This window comes from Gadus macrocephalus, chromosome 22 (assembly GCF_031168955.1).
Source record: "Gadus macrocephalus chromosome 22, ASM3116895v1".
Classification (NCBI taxonomy): domain Eukaryota; kingdom Metazoa; phylum Chordata; class Actinopteri; order Gadiformes; family Gadidae; genus Gadus; species Gadus macrocephalus.
Window position 1 is genome coordinate 14073116 of NC_082403.1, and position 21836 is coordinate 14094951.

General features: G+C 42.8%; 1 protein-coding gene across 3 annotated transcripts; it reads right to left on the reverse strand.

Annotated features, from left to right (window-relative positions):
* Positions 1–8740: 8740 nt before the first annotated feature.
* LOC132451552 (toll-like receptor 13) lies at positions 8741–18245 on the reverse strand. 3 transcript variants are annotated; one of them, XM_060044094.1, is made up of 4 exons: positions 18071–18245; positions 13841–16477; positions 11677–11794; positions 8741–10353 (listed from the first exon to the last, which is right to left on the reverse strand). In XM_060044094.1, exons 2-4 carry the CDS (start codon positions 16353–16355, stop codon positions 10092–10094), a joined length of 2895 nt encoding a protein of 964 aa, XP_059900077.1. In that variant the 5' UTR covers positions 16356–16477; positions 18071–18245; the 3' UTR covers positions 8741–10091. The 3 variants fall into 3 exon arrangements, with proteins under 3 accessions (XP_059900077.1, XP_059900076.1, XP_059900078.1); XM_060044093.1 differs by lacking the exon at positions 18071–18245 and having other exon boundaries at positions 13841–16751; XM_060044095.1 differs by lacking the exons at positions 8741–10353; positions 11677–11794; positions 18071–18245 and adding an exon at positions 13080–13363 and having other exon boundaries at positions 13841–17378.
* Positions 18246–21836: the final 3591 nt, after the last annotated feature.

Consider the following 21836-nt stretch of genomic DNA (forward strand, 5'->3'; position numbering starts at 1 on the left):
GCTTGCTGCTTTGCATACAGAGATTATCCTGAACCAGAGCACTCAACCACATCCAAGGACAGATCGAGAAAGCATCAGTTAATAGGCCTTCTTTACCTTCTACACATATATTTAGTCAGCTAGCATGCCTAATTGATATATTTATTCAGGCAGTTAGATGGCCTTATTTATCCCAAGGGACTTTCAGGTGAGGCTGAGAACGATCCAATCATGAGATTAATATTGGCACAATTCCAAAACAAGCGTTGCACAACCAAGCTTTTAGAGAACAACTAAATTCTACATTCTATGATTTTGATTTCATTTCAGAAACAATAGCTCCTATATGATCATCAACTGGTTTGCTTTCTCCTCTCCAACAGTTTCTTATAATGATGAAAAAAAAATGCATTTTCATCACAAACTAGCATTAAAGGCAAAAATAAAGACATGCTTGAAATGTTAATATGTTACTTTCCTTTTTGCAGAAAGATAATGTACTTGAGTGTTAGCTGTATTGTAGTGAAAGAAGTGGGTAGAATGAAATTAAATACTTAAATACTTACTTAAAAATTATAAGATCCAAATTCCACAAAAACAAATGTTCCTCCATCTGTCTCTTTCCTGATGCGTCTGGCGAATCAAAATAACATGTTAATGATAAAAGCTGGTTGGAAATGTATGTGGTCTATTGGGTTTTAAAGGATGATGCAAGAGGAAGTAGTCAAATTAAGTAAGAAAAGGGGAATTTTCTAAAGGGAACTGAGACTGAGAGAGATCATTTATTTTCCTCTAAATAAAATAATGTGGCGACCACAGGTGTGGCCCGCTGGCGCCGCTGTGGTGCCCGGGCGGACGCGGCCGGGGCAGCCCTCTCCCGGGGCACAGCGACAGTGGCGTTCCAATCCAGCTAGGACAAGGACCGGGTCCAGAAACCCAGGCCACCGGACCTTGAGCCGCAGCAGTGTCGGCAGCTGGGGCTGGTCAAGGACCTGGGGCTGGTCAAGGACCAGCCCCAGCTTCAGAAATCTGAACCCAAAAGCAGAGTAAAGTTCCTAAGACGTATTTGAATCAGAGCAAGGCTTCAGCTCAAACAACAACATGAATCCTGTTTCTCAGGAGGAAATGCAAGAACACAAAATGTTGCTGTTGTCAAAAACAGGAACAAAAACCAAACACAGGAAGAAGAAGAATAATATCCAAATTCTACATAAACAAATGTTCCTCGTTCTGCTCTCTTTCCTGATGCATCTGGCGAATCAAAATAATGTGTTATTGATTAAAGCTGGTTGGAAATTGTCTTTTGTGTGTGGCCTATTGGGTTATAAATGATGAAGCTAAAGGAAGTAATCAAATGAAGTAAGAAAAGGGGAATTATCTAAAGTGAACTGAGACACTCTTTTTTTTTATATAAAATAATATAAATGACACTGTCTATGCAACCAGGATTCAACTCAATAACGTCATCATCCTTAAAGTTTAAACACATTGATTTAAATTATTGAAGATGAATCTGTTTATTCTAATTTGTTGTTTTGGACATTTTATTTATTAATGTTAAACATAACATAAAAACAGGCCTTCTATGGGAATATCCACGGGTTCGATAATGGCCTTATGTCAATGGCCCACATTGGTTTCATGCAGGATGGAACTGGGTGTTAGGTTGTAGTAGGCAACATACATAAATGTCTGGTGTGTGTGAAATCTGAACCCAAAAGCAGAGTAAAGTTCCAAAGATGTATTTAAAGCAGAGACAGGCTCTGTAAGAAGGGCCGGGTTAGCATTAGGGTTGTAGTCCAGAGGACGGGAAAAAGGTCAAGCTGTGGTTAAATCCAAAAACAGGCAGACAAGTAGGGAGGCAGACACAGGACAGAGAGAGCTAACTTGGCGAGCTATGAAAGAGCATAAAACAATCTGACAAGGGGGCACCCACGATACAGGGTATAAAGGTGAGCAGGTGAACAGATGAGCAGGAAAAAAGGCGGGAAACAGACAAAGGCAGGATGTACAGGTGAGAGGTGTCAGAGGCACGACAAACAGACACATGGTGGACAAAAACACAGAATAACCAGCAGCCTTAGTCCTATTTTACCCTTATGTGTAGTATTTGACTTTGCTTCAGATAAACTTGGGTTTGTTTGTGACTAAATTTACAATGGGATTTAATAGGAGAATATGTCTTCAAATTGCTGTAGCATCAACCCTAAGGGCTCATTCACACTACCTCCGTCCGTCAACAGATCTCAATGACTCTGCATGGGGCGCTCATGAAATGCACTGTGGGTCCGTCCGTCCATTCGGCTCCGTGGCCTGCGTCAAAAAGTTGAGAAACGTTCAACTTTTCAGGAAGCAGCGGATCCGTCGGCCAATCAGATCGCAGTTATGCAACTACACTCCACGCATCTACTGGATACATTTTGCAATAACAAGCAGGAAGAAGATGGAAATTGGCCGTTAATTTTTTTAAAGAAATGTGGAATCATAGGATTGTTCTTAGTCACCTGTTTGTGTCATCTTCTGCATTTCTATCCACACATCAGCTTTGTAGCGGCAAGAGATTTAATTGATCCCAGACACCAAAACTCTTTGGGTGGCAGTATGACCACTTCTGATGAAAGCCGAAAGGAAGTCAGGAGTGCGAAAGAGGGCCTACTAAGGCCTAAAACCAAGATCTGCATTGGAGAATGGAACGTCTGAACCATGTTTGAGACCACCAAGTCCTTAGTTAGATGAAAAGATACCGCCTGGACATCCTGGGGATAAGTGAGAGTCACTGGACCAGCTCCGGTCGGCAAGTCCTGCATGATGGGTCTGAAAAAAATCTGCTTCAAATGCACTGTTTCCCCTTATTCTAGCGACTTTATAAAAACCAAAATGAGTTGTTCACATCAATGTGCACTTTCACATTTTAGCCAAAGAAAGGAGGATGCCTTACTGCTTTCATCTTTACTAACATTTAAGTAAAAATTAGACTGGAGAAAATTCAATGTGCCGCTACCATACAGTCTTTGACCTCTGACAGCCAGCTACGGAAACATTTAAAGAAGTTTTCCTTCATGTTGAGGTGATAGCTGACCATTATCGTCTCTCTTGCATGAAATGACCTACACTTGAATGATCTTGAACGCTCAAAAAATGTATATACATTTTAAACGGATTATGCAAACTGAAAATATTAAGTTTTTCTAACTTGGCATCTAATTGCGCTTTTCCACTATGGGTACTGACATACTCTTAATCCGCTTTTTGCTTCGTTATCCAGTGGAGATTTAAGTACCACTCGATGTAGCTGTTTGTCATGGCGACGCCACATGAAAGCAACGCCTCGCATTCCCCGTTCGTCAGCTACCAAAGAGAGGAACGTCTGCACCTCAATAGCTAACCACAACATGTTTTTTTTGGTTTGCCATATTCTTGCTCCAGAGGGCACATCATCATCATCAGGGGCAACCTAGGGCACTCATTAATTTTTGTTCACGTGTAAAGGGCAACTAATCAGGCACTTTCTCTAATTTTCACCACCATTGAGGGCACTTTAGCACACTTTTTCTACCATGGGGGCACCAAACGGCAGAAGGGCACCAGAAGGGCACCGGACGGGCAGAAGAGCACTAGAAGGGCACTATAAGGACCAGACGGGCAGAAGGGCACTATCAGGGCACTAGAAGGGCACTAGAAGGGCACTGGAAAGGCACTGGAAGGGCACTAGAAGGACCAGACGGGCAGAAGGGCACTATCAGGGTACTAGAAGGGCACTAGAAGGGCACTAGAAGGGCACTAGAAGGACCAGACGGGCACTATCAGGGTACTAGAAGGGCACTAGAAGGGCACTGGAAGGGCACTAGAAGGACCAGACGGGCAGAAGGGCACTATCAGGGTACTAGAAGGGCACCAGATGGGCAGAAGGGCACTTGAAGGACCAGACGGGCAGAAGGGGACTATCAGGGCACTAGAAGGACCAAACGGGCAGAAGGGGACTATCAGGGCACTAGAAGGGCACCAGACGGGCAGAAGGGCACTATCAGGGTACTAAAGGGGGCACTAAAAGGGCACCAGACGGCATAAGGGCACTAATTAAGGCACGTCATTGAATTTTCTTGTTCTAGAGGGCACATCATCATAATTTATTGTATGAAGGAGCACCCTAGAGGGCACCTAATCATGTTTTGCACGTGAAAAGGGCAGCCAAAAAGGCATTTCCTCTCGTTTTCGACACTCTTGAAGGGCACTTTAGCGCGCTTTTTCAACCATTGAGCCACGAGGGGGGGGCGGTCGCCTCCCCTGCCACCCCCCTAAGTCTGCCACTGCTATGCACCAACCAACGAGGCTGAGGAGTTCAAAGAAGTCTGGATTGAACAACTGCAAATGGCGGTTTCAAAGGTACCCCAACCAACGTTCTTCTCCTAAATGGTGACATAAATGCCAAAGTGGGAACCAACAATTCCAACAACGAGAGGGCAATGGGCAGGCATGGATGTGGCAAAAGGAACAACAATGGTGAACGCCAACAACAACAACCTGGTCATCAGCGGTACCATATTCCCCCAGAACATCCATAAGCTCTCATGGCTGTCACCTGATGGTAGGACAATCAACCAAATCGACCACATCATCATTAATGGTAAATGGTAAAAAGGTCACTGCAAGATGTTATAGCAGACCGGGATGCAAATGCCTATGGCGACCACCACCTAATCGCTACCACCATTAAACTCAAGTTGAAGAAGCCCTCCCAAAAAGCCACTGGCAGAAGAAACTGGACATTGCCAAACAAAGACTTTGGGCCCTATTTTAACGGTCTGAAACGCAAGTGGGAAGCGCAAAGCGCAAGTAGCTTTGTGGGCGGTTCTACGGCGCTATCGCTATTTTACAGGCGGATAAATTACACTTGCGTCGCGGCGCAAGTGTCAAAAGGGTTGGTCTGAAGCAACCTAGTTACCCGTAGGTGTGGTTTGGGCGTAACGTCCAACAAACCAATGAGAGTGCCAGCTCCCATCCCCTTTAAGAGCCATGAGCGCATTTGAATCGGACGAGTTGATATTTTGACAGCGCGACTGCAGTCTCCGATGAGACAAATGCACATGAATTTCAAACTGCAAATGGCTCAGTTTATTGTCAAATAATATGGCCTAATTCACCCATGGAATAAGGGGTTTTCTTCCACAACTTCAGAAATACTGAGTCCTCAAATAAATTTCGGCAAAGAAAACGTATATGATATAACACGTGATATGCGGTAACTGTGGTTCTATTTAATGATATACGCAATACATTATAAACATTGTTTCTTATCAGTATTGTATGCTATCCTAATATGCATGTGTCCCCGCGGTAATAGACATTGCCATTGATTGTATTATGCGTTACGTGTTTAGTTTGCGTGTGTTTAAACAGAGCACACACGCGCGCATTCATTCATTCTTTACACTCACTCACGGTAAAACAATGTTTTTCACGATCAAATACTCATCAATCCTAAAAGTTATGGGCATGTAGGCCTACACGATGTCTCTGTCAAGAAAATATGTGTTTGCTGTACGGTGATTGCAGATGCATTGATTTAAAAGTACAACTTATTACTGCTGCATCAGCTGTTCTTTCCCAAATAATTTACCAAGAATGTGCGGCTAGGTAGATGGGAGAAGCAAAGTGTATGCGCGAGGTGCACAAGCAATCCGTATGCATTGCATGCGCCTGTATGCATGCGCCCTTAAAATAGCATCTGAACAACGCGCCACTGACTTTAAACCAGGTATTTCCTGGTCAGTAGCGCAATGGTATTCAGAAACGGCAAAATACCGTTTGCGCCAGAACACGCCTCCTCCTTCCGCCGAACCGCCCCTTGGGGCGCATGATCAATCCCTAATTTACCGGCGAGTGGCGGTGGTGGGAAAAGAACGCTCTGCGCCAGTTGTAAACTAGCAACGACACATGCGCCAGTGACTAAGTCACTTGCGCCGGATGCAAGATAGGGCCCTTAGTGTTGGAACTCCGCTTCAACACGCCAGAGTCTTCCTCTGAAATGGAAGAAGAACCCACCATGAACAGCAAATGGAATACTATCAAGACCATATACTCCGAAACAGCACAAAAGGTCCTTGGCTTCAAACAGAAAGGGGCCAAAGAATGGACATCAGCTAATACTTGGCAGAAAGCTGAAGAGAGGGAGCAGCTGAAGGCAAATATGCTGGACACCAAGTCCCAACGACTCCTCGAGAAAACCAAGATGTCCTATAAAAACAAGGACAGAGCAGTGAAGAGGAGTGCAAGGAGAGACAAAAGGGTCTTGTTGAACACCTGGCAAGTGAAGCCGAGAAAGCTGCAGCCTATGGAAACCTTCACACGGTGTACAATTTCACAGTGCCACTATGTGGCAAATGTACAAAACAAACTACGCATGCATGGGATAAAATGGCAACATCTGTACATCAGAGAGTTAACAAGCAGCCAGATGGGTTTAACACTTCCAGGAAGAACTCAACCTCCCTGAGCCAGAACAACATGCCAACATCACAACAACAGAGGATACCCTGGAATTCAACACCAACCCCCCTGACTCTGCTGAGGTTAAAGCTGCCATCCAAACCCTGAAGAGTGGCAAGGCATGTGTTATGACTATGGTCATTTCTTGTGTTCGTTCTGCTGTGTGTTTGTGTGCCCTGTGCTTTTTTCTCTTTCTCCTGACATGCATAAACGAGTGTGCCAGGACGCGGAGATGATTGGTGGACGAGTTTCGAGCCCTGGCCTGTGGTTGGCTGCAGCCGGGAACCAACCACTACAAAGGAGCCAAGATGGCGGCCGTCTGGGGGCAGCCGGTTTTTCCCTCGTCCTCTTCCGCTTCCAACCGGCCACATTGTCGTTCTGTCTTGTGGGACATTACCTGATAGTTGAAAGTTAACGTGTGTGATCGTAAGGGTGGACTGCCAGTTTTGTTTACGGTGTTTTCTCTTGTTTTACTTAGATAGGGAGGTAAGATTTGTAGTTTGTTTTCTTAAAGCTAGTTTCTTACTTTCTAGATAGGTTTGTGTTATTTGTTATTTTGGCCTTGGTCCGCCCTGAAGTTTATCTTGTATATCTATAGATTTATTTACCTTGCATAAATAAATCTTTCCTTCACACCACTGATGATTTGGGTTGTGGCTACTTGGGAGTTGAGGAAGACAAGGGCTCATTCATGTTAGGCCCTAGGCACCCCTAGACTGGGGCGTAACACATGTTTTGGCCTAATATGATCTCCAACAATGACCTGTACAAAAAAACAGGAAGCTGGAGCATCACCAAGGAGATTACGCACGGACGCCTGAGATGGCCAGGACATGTATTGAGGATGGAGCAGGAACGCATCACAAAGGTCGCCTTAAGATGGACACCACCAGGCAAAAGAAAACGTGGGAGGCCAAAAACCACCTGGCGCAGAACTGTGACACAAGAGCTGAAACAGATGAACCTGTCATGGAGAGAGGCCCAACATGCTGCCAGGGACCGAGTGGAATGGAAAGTGCTCATTGAAAGCCTTACGTCCCATAGGGGACGAAGAGTAGTAGTAGTAGAATGCATCTACAAAGACTAGTCCTCTATACATCAGACACGCCCTTGGTCATCCGTCGACGGACGCATGTAGTTTGAGCAAGGCGTAAGTATAATATGATATTGTAGCGGCGGCCAAGAAGTACACAGAGTAAGTTAACCATTGTTCTGCGCCCCACACAAACTCGCTCGACACAAACTACCTTTATTGAAGACCAACATTATCCATAGAACATAGCACACCCAACAATCGAAATTGACACTCTCCATGACGGTGGTGACAACGATGAACACAACATGATAACAGAACAACACACAACTACACACCAACAATGAACTATCCAAACCCATTAACCACACTTATCCTAACAAATGCAAAGGACCCAGATGGGCCTTTATACAACAGGCAACCAACTAGTTCCCGGGATCCCCTGCGCGCACACCACACGCCCCGGGTGCCTGGCTCAGGCATCCGCAGGTGGTACACCACCTCGGACACTCTGTCAAGGATCTCCCCAGGCCCCTGCCATTGGCTACTCAGTTTTTCCAAAAGTATTTTATGGTTGAAATCCTTAATGGAAGATTTCATAGCATCCAGTTGAATCCAGGAAGTGAAGTTGCTGGAGGACAACTTTCTCAACGCTTTTACTTATGAAAGGTAGATTTGATATTTGACTGAAGTTGTTAATAATAGAGGCATCTAGGCTCCGCTTTTATATACAATATATATAAACTATAGATAAGCATGGACACAGTCACAGAAAATGTATGTTTAGTACATGAGCTAAAATAAAACAACCTTTAAAATATTCATGCATAAAATTATCTTACATTTATGTAGAACTTCAACTTGAAATATTCTTACAAGAACTTAAAGAACATAAACCAGAGAACTACGTAGAGTCAACGCCAGCTCGACTAATACATCATGAACTAACTCTCCTAACAACTGGCACAAGTTTGAGTGACAGGTCTGATGGCCCTTCCTCACCCCTTATTACTATTGGACAGGTGTCCATCTCCCGCCCCTTAATACTAATGCTTTTAGGTCAAATCTGAACATAAAGAAAATTTGGTGGCGGTTGAGAGCCCTTGTCAATCAAATTACCAATTTAGCTAGGATCAACATTGATTGGCCAAACCTGCTGTTCCCACGTCCCAACGTCATGCATTTCTAATTGCCTCAGCTATTATTTTGTAGCGAGAAACAAAGATGCAAAGTGCAAGTGTATCAAAGTAAAAGTATACATTTTATTGAGGAAAAGTAACTGAGTAAAAGTGAAAGTTGCTAGAAATGTACATGCTAAATATAATGAAGTACAAATCCCCAAAAAACAACTGAAGTACAGTCACAAAGTATTTCTACTTTGTTACTATACACCACTGTATACATGTGTATGTAATCATGACATGTGGCATAGTGATAGTATTAAGGTGTAAAAGTCTAGTGCAGCGTAACAGTGATATAGAAACAAAATATCTTCTGTGAACGAGAATTTTACTTATAATTCAATTCATATTAAAGAAAAACAGCAGTTTCAGATTCATCTTCTAAATTAGGTTAATATTGAACCTGCATTGATCCTTGATCCTACTTATCCATCATAAAACTTGATCTCATACAAACTATTCGATTAATATAAACTTTTATCAATGGTGCTATATACATGGCAGCCCTCTAGGGCTCACTACACAACAATGTGCATGGGCCAAGTCAGGCTTAGAAATACTCAACCTTTTACAGATGGTAAAGTTGCAGTCTTTGATATGGGTTTTAGAATAGAAAACAAGTTTAATTTCAAATTAACAATGACCATAGTTTCCCCTTTTAAGTTAGGCCTTGATACAATAATATAGAGCTATGAGCTACGCAAAGAAACAATATAAAGATATAGAGCTACGCAAAGAAACAAGCGATAATGTTGTTTGGTACACAGACACAAGTGTCACTGACATTTTCTGCCCACCCGATCCGGAACATATCTTGAAATGCAGGCCTTTTCATACACTTAGGGAACTTCAGCCTTGTTATAGTGATGGCGGTCTACATACCTTTGCATGCTAATGATTGGTTAGCACTTGAGCTAATAAACTCAGCTATTGGCAAACAACAGAACTCCCACCCTGAAGAAGTCTTCATTGTCGATGACAAACCTCGGGTCAGTTCTCCCCAGATTTCTTCAGAAGTTGAAATGCCCAACCGCACAAATTGGAAAACATTAGACAATGTTTTCATCAATGTCGCAATGAACAAAAATACAAATCCACACCAAATGTACCCATTAACTAGATTAAGAAAGTGTTTTACAATGCACAAAAACAAACAAAGCTGGTAGGGGAACTGTTTCACTTTCCCTCCAAATACAGACCTCGGGTGTCTCTAGTATAATCCTTGCTTTATCTGTTGATTTCTTCTTTGTTATATGCTTTTCCTTTTTTATCTGTTGTTTGGTACGTTGTTTTCTTGTGTGGACCCCAGGAAGAGTAGCTGGTGTCTTTGGCATCAGCTAATGGGGACCTGAATAAACGAATAAACGAATAAACGAAGAATCCCCCCCCTCCCCCCAGCATTTCTAAGCCTTTTACTGGTCTGGTCTCTCTCCAGGGGGTCCGTCCTCCACGGTGAGCAGTATATGCTCCCCCATTGGGTGCTCCTGGGTCTCCAGGGCCTGCCGGAGCTTCTCCCAGAACAGGTTTGGGTGTGCGTCTGCGCGGGACCAGCTCAGGTAGGTTTGTCTCTTCAGGAGCCTCCTCATGCGGTAGTACGGAGAAAGCTGCTGCATGGGAATGTCCTCCAGGAACACCAGGATCAGCACGTCCTTCTGCTCGTCAAACAGACGGAAGCTGGGGAAGTGGAACAGGGAGAGTTGTTTTTTAATATATTTGAGCTCTTTAACCATTAGGGGAAGGATGGCCTGGGGTCATGCCCATATGAAGACATCATTGTACCCCGGGGCACCCAACCCCACCCAGCAGCACACAAACCATACCTATCTACAGGGTTGAATTGTTCCTTGAGTAGGAATACTTTCTGACTATACTCAAATACTTTACTTGATTATGTCTTTTGACACATTTTCCCCGTGCTACATTGTCCATGCATTGATAAGCCAATCATTGGTCAGCACGTCAGATATGAGATAATAACCAGGTGGTGAGGTTGCGTTTTAATCGTTCAGCCCCCTAAAGTGGGGTTCTTTGTCATTACAGACGTGCGGTGGATAATTGGGTGACCTGCTCAAACAGGGTAAATGCAGGATTCTTTCCACTGACACCTCATGCACCATGGGCAGTCACTGAGACACATTGCGACAAAATAAGTTCCAGCATTAATGTTTTGGTCACTTGTCAATCATCCTTATGCACTGTATTATTGCCATACCATATTTTCCCTATAAAATGTTTGAACAGGCCCAGTTGCCCATATGATTATGGTTAACATAAGACCCTTAACATTCTCAATGTCTTAGTAATACATCTGTATTCGCTGGACCCTGACTGGACTTATGTATTTTATTTAATTGAGGTGGGTGCTGGAGCAGGGGGCATGTTTCCATGTTGAACCGGACTGCTTGTCTTATAGTGTGACAGATTCCCTATGGGTTAACCTCACTACTGAGGCCTTACAGTTGGTGTAAATATGATTTGAGAGTTGATATGAGAGAGAGAGAGAGAGAGAGAGAGAGAGAGAGAGAGAGAGAGAGAGAGAGAGAGAGAGAGAGAGAGAGAGAGAGAAAAAACATGTTGAAGCAAGATTCTACTCCCGTTCTCCCTACGTTTTAGGCCAGTCAGGGCCAAGATACCCTGATTGGTCAGAAATTAGTGACGGGAGTTGACTAAAATCTAGATTGGGCCATGCAGAGGCTGGTGCGGTGGACACGAAACAACATTGCATTACACTCAATAGATGCGCATTCCTAACTACGGTAATTCCACCCAAATAAAAGCTCTGGATTCTTACCTATAGCAGCTTTTAATTAAGAAGGTTATATAAAGCAACTGGGTTGGCCGGTTGCAAACTTCTGGCTCAGTGGTTAGAGTGTTTTAGCACGTCTGCAAGATGTGCCGACACAAATGTGTAATTTAGGCTTTCGTCCGTTGCACTTTACAGTTTTAATTTAATGAACAACCATATTCTGGTCATGCATGTAAACTCTGGGTTCTTACCTGGCAACCTGGATCTCTCTGGAGCACCATTCACTCTCCAGGTAATCGCGACTGACCACACAGATGGTCTTACGGCTGCCATAGATGGCGTCTGTAATGTTTTCCATGATGGGTTTACCTGAGAAGCATCAGTCTGTGAAAATACATTCAAATAATATTTGAAGTACCCTTCTCTGTACTTTCTCTTGGTCCACTCTCTCAATAGCCAAACCAGGGCTCTCATGTTTTCAACTGAGTTCAGAGTGAGATTTTGTCGGTGGGGGGGGGGGGGGTTGTATATTAACATGTGACTGCATACAAATGCGGTGCCATAAGGACATAGTGACTAATGATAATAAGCATTATTGGCCCTTAACACTAATAATCTGAAACAACGCTGCCTCAAAAGGCTATTGGCCTAAGCAACACCAGTAGAGGCATACAAACGTTGCAAACATGCAAAAAAATTATGATATATTTATGTGCCATCCAGTCCAATGCTTAAAATACATCTGTGGCATTCATTAGGCCATGCTGTGGTAAAGTGTGTGCAACATATAAGCAAGTGTTTCTTTCTGTTCAACAGAAACAACTTTATCAATCCCCTGTAGGAGAACTTGTTAATGTTTGTCCCTATAAAACAATAATGGTAAAAAAATAAAGAAATACAAAACATGACGGTAACTGTAAAGTCGCTTCCACCAGTGCAAAGAAAACAGAACAGAGTAGGCTTGGGCGTTTCTGAACTACACAGAGAAACGCAATGCCCATTGAATGTGAACATGTATGAGGCTTTAATAAAATCCCAGACGTTTTTGAAATTCCGCCCGGAAACATTTTTTTTAAGTGTCTCAAAAAGAGGGCAATTCCGGGCAAAAGAGGACGTCTGGTCACCCTACGTACGGGGAACCCATTTGATTCCTGTTCCACTGTTAAATAGCGGCGCAAGTTGATTGGGGCTATCCGGGTCATTTCACTGCTTGTGAGCGTATGCATGGCTTGAAGTGCGTGAGATTTCAGAGCCCTGCCAAACTGCTCTTAGTTTCCTGAGACCATTTGGCTAGTCAGTCATCTCAGGTCCAGCAGTCTGGCTGTTATAGCCGAGCTTCTTGGGCCAGAAACCAACAATTGTGATAGGTGAGTTACGCCATGCTTCCTCTTACGTCATGGTTATGATATTCTACTGTGTTTGTGTTGGTCAGATACTACCCTACAGATCCCCACCTCAAGAAACATGATTGCATGAAACAAATTAACCGAAAGAAAAGGAAACGCATCGTTCTGAGGTTGTTATTCATCAGACTTACAATATAAATAAAAAGACTGCCTAGTGAGATTGGTGAGTCAGTCAATGTTAATATTATGCAGTGTAGTTAATTTATGTCCTATTTCTGTTCAAACTATTATCAGATTTCTCTGGTTTCCGATATGTGTCCCCCCCCCCAATGTTAAACTCATTCCTACGCCCCTTGTTCAAATACACCATGTCGGAAAGGCTCAAACTTTGCAAACTCAAACTTGCAATTGAACGCCCTGTTTAGTGCCACACTGCATTATTTATATTTGACATGGACAGGACGGATATAATCAGTGGGCATTAGACAAGGTTCAAAACCAAGAATAATTGATTCAAAGCCAAGATTGAAAATATATATATTTTTCAATGGATACATGCGATGCAGAGAGGCAAGAATTTAAGGATAAAGAACTGGAGAAAGAGAGGGTGGAAGGAGGGATGGGTAGGGTTGGGTTAGGGTTAATTTGTGTTGAGTTTTCTTTTTTTTGTGCCTTTGAAATGAAAAAACAGTCGATTTACCAGTCAATACCATTTTAAATTTGATCAGTTATGTTGACTTAATTACGAAGGTTACAAAGCACCTGGGTTGGTTTCATTTACTCAAGCATAATATACATTTTTGCTCATCAAATGGTCATAAACAACATGAAAATGTATTGTTTTCTGTTACATAACGTAACACAGACTCTGATTGCCTTTACTGTTCACGGACCATTCATGCTTATTGAAGTCACCAACGGAAGGCTCATTCTGAGTCAGGAAAAAATCTCCTACTATGTTTATGAGCATCTAATAGCATATCCACTTGCACAAACGATAAATGAAAAAGTGTAGGCTAGCATTTATGCTAATGGGGGTGTAGAGGATGTTCAGGGTAGGGCTCCTCACCTGGCTGGAAGTCTCGGTGGTGCAGACACAGTCTCCAGCCCTGCTCGTCCTCCAGCTTGGGCAGCAGCTCCCCCAGCACCCAGCCCTCGTCGTTTGCGTTGTAGGAGACGAAGGCGTCGTACTGATGAGCACGCTTGTCCTTGTTCTTTGAGTTGTAGAGGAAGGCCAGCAGGAGGTAGTACGCGTAGACCAGATGCCATTGTAGGAAATGGTGAGTGAAGGAGACTGCTAAGGTCATGATGACCGTGCATGCCGTTGAAATATAACAGATGAAGTCCATATCTACTGTACAAGAACGGACGTCAACCTGCAACAGTTTTCTACCTTTAAGGTTTGGAGGGTAGCTGCATTCATAGTTGTACGCTGCAAATACTTGTGTTTGCTCGTTTGTGATTACCCATTGGAGGAACCACGCGTTGTCACAGTTACAGGTGAAGCCATTACCCTGCATATCCAGGTAAGTAAGTGCTGGCAGAGACAGCATTACTGGTTCTCTAATCACAGAAAAGGTATTATATGCCACCTGCAACATCTCCAGCTCTGTGAGGTTAGCATGGAGCAGAAAATCGAGAGACCTCAGCATTGTCATTGAAATGTAAAGATCTTTTAGTTTTTGAGTTGGGGAAAACAAATTGTTGTGAATGTCTGTTAAAAAATTGTTAGACATAACAAGAACATTCAAATTAGGAGTATAGTTGAAGGTGTTTGGGTGCACGGATGTAAGATGGTTAGCATGGATGTAGAGTATTGACAGATTTGTCAGGCCTTGCAGAAAGTTTTGAGGGAAGTTTAACCGCTTATGAGATCTGCTTTGACTGGAAATATCCAAAGTATCTAGTTGTGAAAGCTCAGCAAATGGTGGATACAGAATAGGCTCTACCGATGCATATTTAATTAGATTGTTCTTCAAATTCAATGTCTTTAAAGCTTTCAAGTCACCAAAAGTACAGTTTGTAATTTCAGATATTTTATTTGATTCGAGATCAAGATGTGTAAGCCTGGACAGTCCAAAAAAAGTCCTATCCTTAAGTTGTTGTAATTTATTCCCTTTTAATGACAAAGTCTGGAGGGATTTCAGAGCTTCAAATTCTCCATGATCTAGAACAGTGAGTTCATTGTTTATCCAAGAAAGAGTTTTAAGATTCTGCTTGTTCTTTTTGAAGGTGCCGTTTAATTGATGAATGCTGCTGTTTTGCAACTTTAATCTATTTAAATTGACCAAATCTTTGAAAACGCAATCCTTGAGGGCCAAGAGAGGATTATTGGATAGATAGATAACGCTGAGACGGGTCATATTGGCAAAATCATCACAGCCAAGAATATTGATCTTATTGTGGCTGAGATCCAGTTTTGAGATTCGAGTTTTCCTTACAGCATAGGGGACAGATGTGAGACAGTTAGACTTTAGGATTAAAGTGTTAAGCAGCCTCAGAGATTGAAACGAATTGTTAGAGATTTCAGTTATCTCATTCATCCCCAAGTCTAATAATTTCAGATAAGTGCAATCGTGCAGCAGGTCTGATCTAATAACTTTGATGCTGTTATTTCGGATTTCAAAATAGCTCAGCTTTGAGAATTTGCAGGAAATATTGAGGAGATCCCGCAGGCCGTTATTTATTTGGTTTAACTGCAGATACCTCAGTGAGGAGGAGGAGGAGTTAAATGTCTCTAGCACTTCCTGCAGTCCATGTAATGAGGAGCGAACCCCACTGACATCTAGTCTAACCACATTTCTAAGGTATGATGTGTCATTCACCTCCCAGACAATACCATTTTTTATACCATCCTCAAGGAACAACCTTTTGAGTTTGGGAAAGATACCTGCAGTGAGCCTAAAGTACATAAGCTCATTCTGAGACAAATCAAGTGTAACAAGTTCTGTAGACTTATTTGACAGCTCCCATGATTGAAAAGTGGAAATTTTGTTTGCTGGAATGTACAGGTTTTGTAAAAGTGGTGTATGTTGTAAGAAGACGTTTGTTAAGTGGCGCAGTTTGTTATGGCCTAGGTTCAAAATCCTAAGCTTGCTCAGAGACTTGAAAGAGGCCGGTGCTACTGTTTGGATCTGATTGGAAATCAGATACAATTCCATGAGATTGACCAAGCCATCAAACATACCCTCCTGTAGTTTACAAAGCCTATTATTGTTTAGAGTTAACACCTTCAGAGAGATTTGAACCACAAAAGTGGAAGATTCAATTTTGGAGATCCTGTTGCGTGTCAGGTCTAAGCGCAACAGATTTGGTAAATTTATCAAATCTGTTTTATATAGTGTAGAAATGTTGTTTCTAGACAGTTCTATACTTCTGACTCTTTCTGGAATGTCCTTTGGAAATACATTCAAACTGTTCTTCTGACAGATGGCATCTCTGTTCTGTGTGACCCTGCAGTTCTTCAGCGTGTAACTAGCAGTTGGGAAAATAAAATTGTTCAAAAATAAATATAATATTCCAAATGAACAAAAACTAATTCCCCTACATGGCACCGCAATTTTCGTTTTCATTCCAGCACACATTGAAGTTTGTTGATGTTGGTAATTTCCAAGACAATGGATCTCCAGTCCTACCAAGTTGATCTTTGGTTTTGTTCGTTCATTTCTTTCAGTCCGAGGAATCCCTCAGGTTAAAACTGCCAATCCTAAAAGAATGTCAAGCAGACACACAAAGCTACACAAACAGCGCTCATTACAATCTGCTATCAAAACACTGGAATTGAAGCGTAGCATCCTCATGCTATGGATTTGAGATGTATCTCAAACCCATAGGCCTACATGATGTAAACATCCTCAGTTAAACATAATCACATATTATTCATCTTTTGTAGGAATATAATGAATTTGAGTCATAGCCATTGTCCTCCATAATATTCTTTTTACATCATAACAAAAAATATATCTACAAAAGCAAAGGAGAAACTTTTTTTTTCAGGCTAAGCAGTAAACCAATTTTAACATGAGGAGGTGATGTACCTGTTGCTCTGGTAGGGTTGCTTACATTTACTTTAAGTCAGTTAGCAGATCTGCTTTACATTTATTTTAGTCAACTAGTACTCCTAGTTATCATTTATAATGAGTTATCTTTCCAAGTAGAACATTCTCATTTGACGTCCTGGTCGTGGTCTCCCCCAGAACAAAGTGTATATATGCTGAAGGCAACTCAATAAACTTCGGATTTCTCTTAATAATAATGCCTTGTGTCCCATTGATTCAGCTCGCTGCTTTGCATACAGAGGTTATCCTGAACCAGCGCACTCAACCACATCATAGGAAAGATCGAGAAAGCATCAGAACAGGCCTTCTTTACCTTCTACACATATATTTAGTCAGCTAGCATGCCTACTAGATATATTTACTCAGGCAGTTAGTTGGCCTAATTTAGCCAAAGGGACTTTCAGGTGAGGCTGAGAACAATCCAAGCATGAAATTAATATTGGCACAATTCCACAACATGACGTGTTGCACAACCAAGCTTTTAGTGAACTAAATTCTACATTCTATGATTTTCATTTCATTTCAGAAAAAATTGCTTGATTATATAAATAATAATAATAATAATACATTTAATTTAGAGGCGCCTTTCAAGACACCCAAGGTCACCTTACAGAGCATATAGTCATCATTCAAAACTATGTAAAACAGACTAGGAATAGAAGAAAAACAGAGGTTAAACATGAAGTAATAATAATTAATAACACTCAAAGACGCCTACAGTGAAGGGGGGACCTCACTAACCACCACCAATATGTAGCACCCACTTGGGTGATGCACGGCAGCCAATCGGCGCCAGAATGCTCACTACACACCAGCTTGAGGTGGAGAGTTAGGGATGAGGTGGAGAGTGAGGGAAAAGAACATTTAAACACTATCGACCATATGTAAACACTATCGATCACATTTAAACAATATCGACCACATGTAAACACTATGGACCACATTTAAACACTATCGACCATATTTAAACACTATGGACCACATGTAAACCCTATCGACCACATGTTTGACCACATGACCATATGATCCTTAACTTGTTTGATCTCTTCTCTCCAATGGTTTCTTATAATCATGATTATAATGATGAAAATACAATCACAAAAATGTCATCACAAACTAACATAAAAGGCAAAAATAAACACATGCTTGAAATGGTAATATGTTACTTTACTTTGTGCTGAAAGATAATTTACTTGAGTTTTAGCTGTATTGTAGTGAAAGAAGTGAAGTTAAATACTTACTGTACATATTACTATTATTAAAGAATAATAATATATCCAAATCCACAAAAACAAATGTTCCTCGATCTGGTCTCTTTCCTGACGTGTCCGGCGAATCAAAATAATGTGTTATTGATAAAAGCTGGTTGGAAATGGTATTTTGTGTGTGGTCCATTAGGTTATAAATGATGACGCAAAAGGAAGTAGTCAAATGATTGTGAGAAAAGGGGAAATATCTGAAGGGAACTGACACCATCTTTTTTTTTTCTAAATAAAATACCATAAATGACACTGTCTATATGCGATACCAGAACCAGAACACAATAACGTCATCATCCTTGAAGTTTAATCTGTTTATTCTAATTTGTTGTTTTGTTAGGGACATTTTATTTATTAATGTTAAACATAACATAAAAACGGGCCTTGTATGGGAATATCCACGGTTTCGATAATCGCCCCATGTCAATGGCCCACATCATGCAGGATTGAACTGGGTGTTAGGCTGGTTCTAAGTAGGCAACATACATAAATGTGAGGTGCGTGTGAAATACATATATGGGTGAATGTGGTAGTTGTGTCTTAATGGAACGGCTCCGTCTAGTCTGCGACACTCATTAGCACCGGTGGGTGCGCCCATCTGTGTATGTCATCCTAAAATGGGTAGTGGGTTTCATGTGAGTCATTTGCAAACATTTCGTGGGGCCTCACTCCCAGTGTGTGTTGTGGTTGTTAAGACGGCTTGGTCATTTGCAGCAATATATCAATGTGGATTTTGGTTTTTGGTTCATGGTAAAGCTGTCCAGAGGGTCTATCCTGAGAGGGCATAATCCCAAGAGTGGTATATTGTTTTGGGTGCTGGTGCGGAATACCTGTCCCCTGTTGTGGGTTGTGGTTGTCAAGACGGAAGGACAGGATTTAATAGGCCTACGTCACTTGTGTACAGAATTGCAGGGAGTTGGATTCAGACAACGAGAGGGTATGCTGTCGCCAGTCCCCGCAGGAGAGTTGACATAGCTAGATGCTGTGTGTGGAAGATTAGCGACACATATATGTTTACCTGTAAATGTTTGCAAATAAACATTGTAAATACATTTTATTGTATATGGTTTTAAAATGTTTCCCTTTTTTTAATATAGCATGTTTGCACCACCGTTCTTTTATTTGATCAATAATACACACTTTTTGGTTAGAAGAATATGTGACATTTCTTCATGGTTTGTTTTTTACCTTACTGCTATTGTGTACCATCTTCTTGATGGTTCTCTGGATTTCTGGACACTCGTACCTGCACAAGTTCGGATGTGGGTGGTGGCTGTACCGGGGCAAGCAGGCCGAGCCGACGTGGGTCATCAAGCCTCGTAACGAAAACTCATAACAATGCTGTTTGCCAACGCTTGAAAAAATACAAAACAATATTTTTACAAACATGTTTACATGCGGGGAACTACACCAAAGGTATAACATGGCTAAAGCTATAATGAAGGTTCACGTCTCGTAACAGTTTTGTTACTGACGAATATGTGCTAACAGCAGCTCTCGTGCAGGGTACTGCATTATATGGCCAGCCGGAAATATCACATGATATAAGCTACACTCTTAGGAAAATCTGAGCCATTAGAATAGCGGTCTATGATCTAAATAAACAAGAACCTGGATTCAGGGATTTAGCCTGTATCTGGGGGACAAGACAGAAGAACAGCAAAACAACCAATGAAACAAAGGTGTTTGGTAGCGAGTACGCTAACACCCCAGCAAGCATGCAAGCTAGGAACATACAGGGCTCACAACAAAACGGTCGAGCAAACACATTTTTACAGAGAATATCAACACCAATCAAGAAAGCCACGAGAACAAAGTACACCCAAGGGTAGCCTACTTACAATTTGAAAAGCAACACCGTGGTCGGCGTCCAATTTGCAGTCTTCTTTTTCTTTCAGTTCACGCTATTCCCAAAGCTCGCCCAACGTTTACTTGTATCTGGCCTCTCTGTCGGTCAGTCTCCCTTTTCTCTTCTTCTGTTCCTCCGACATTGGGTTTCTCCGTCTCTTTTTAGTCGGCTGATCCATGATGAATGTAACATCCCTTTGCTACTTGTGTTTATATCGAGCCGGTTCCATGTTTGTGGGTCGCCGGCAGAAACTTGCATATTCGCTTTCTCTGCCAAGATGCGCTAGGGGGAGTCGAAACTGCGACCAATCGAACCAAAAAGTGTGATCGAACCATCATAATGACTTAACCATTTATATTAAAGGTCCCATGGCATGCCACCAGGTGTGGTGTGATTAGCCGCTACAAGCCGTTTTGGAAATCCGCCCCTTATGACATCACAGATGGGTGTGTCCACCTAGATGTGTGACGGATATATTAGCAACGGTTGCTACAGTCAACTGGGTAGGCTGGTAGATTGATCTATCCAGCACACATCTAGGTGGACACGCATTATATTTGGCTTATGTGGCTAAAGGCGCTAAATTCTGTTATTTTCATTTTGTGGACGGCAGACCATCAGACCAACACCCAAACCCCGAGAAATGGTTGGGATATGTTATTCCTCCGGCGAAAAAGGCTCGTCGGATGCTTGTGTGGCTCCAAGGTACGATAACATTTTAGCACTAACAGCTATCAATATTGCTAGTCGTTAGCCAGCTAGCGTCTAATAAGTATGATCAGCATATACCCGTAACTATGCCTTGACTTGACTTCAATAAATGAACAGCTGTGGAGGTGGGGCGGCGTCTGGCCTGCAGGGGGAGCATGGAGCACCGGGTCTGCTGGGGTGATGGGGTCTGATTGCGGACAGGTGTCTGCAATCTGACCCAATCAGGAAGTGTGTATCTTTCAGTCAGGGCTGGAGAGAGAGAGAAGGAAGACGCTCTCTGCGAGCTAGAGAGAGCGTCGTATCACCGAGTGACGGACGGAAGGAACATTCGTTTGTCCTTTTGTCCTTTTGTGCGTTATGTTTGACTGAAGGGGAAATAAACAGGAGTTCGCTCCATTTCTCCTAAGAACTGTGTCCTGACTCGTTGGAACCCGTTACAGTGGCGACCAACGTGGGGCGAGTCAAGAATGGAACAATCGCCATTGGCCAGTGTCCTCGGACACCTGGCGCAGACAGCAGAGCTACAGACCCAGCTACAGCAGGCCCAGAACGAGGTCCTGGTGGAGCTGGCTCGCTCCTTGGCCGCCGACCGGGGGGCCATGCGGGAGCTACTCGGCTCTGGAAAACGCGGCGGGGTAGCCCGACCGGGCCAACAAATATATATCCCCAAAATGGGGGAGGCGGACGACCCAGAGGCCTTTCTGGAGACCTTCCGGGGGGTGGCCGAGGTCTCAGAGTGGCCGCCGCAGGAGTGGGCCCACCGTCTCCTGCCTCTGCTGACGGGAGAGGCCCAGCTCGCGGCCCTCAGCCGACGCTCTCTGCGAGCTAGAGAGAGCGTCGTATCACCGAGTGACGGACGGAAGGAACATTCGTTTGTCCTTTTGTGCGTTATGTTTGTTTGACTGAAGGGGAAATAAACAGGAGTTCGCTCCATTTCTCCTAAGAACTGTGTCCTGACTCGTTGGAACCCGTTACAACAGCATTACAACATAAGATCAGGTCGAGGCTTTCTAATTGGATGTCCAGGACTGGTTATGTTGAAAGGCAGCAAAATGATTAACAAAGCGGAAGACAATAACACTTAAAAAGGGGCGTGGCGGAATATGGAGAGACGGATTAGTGTGTGTCTGACGGGGGGGGGGGGGGGGGGGGGCGTGCCATCACGGTGGTGGCCCTCCATCGTGTCTG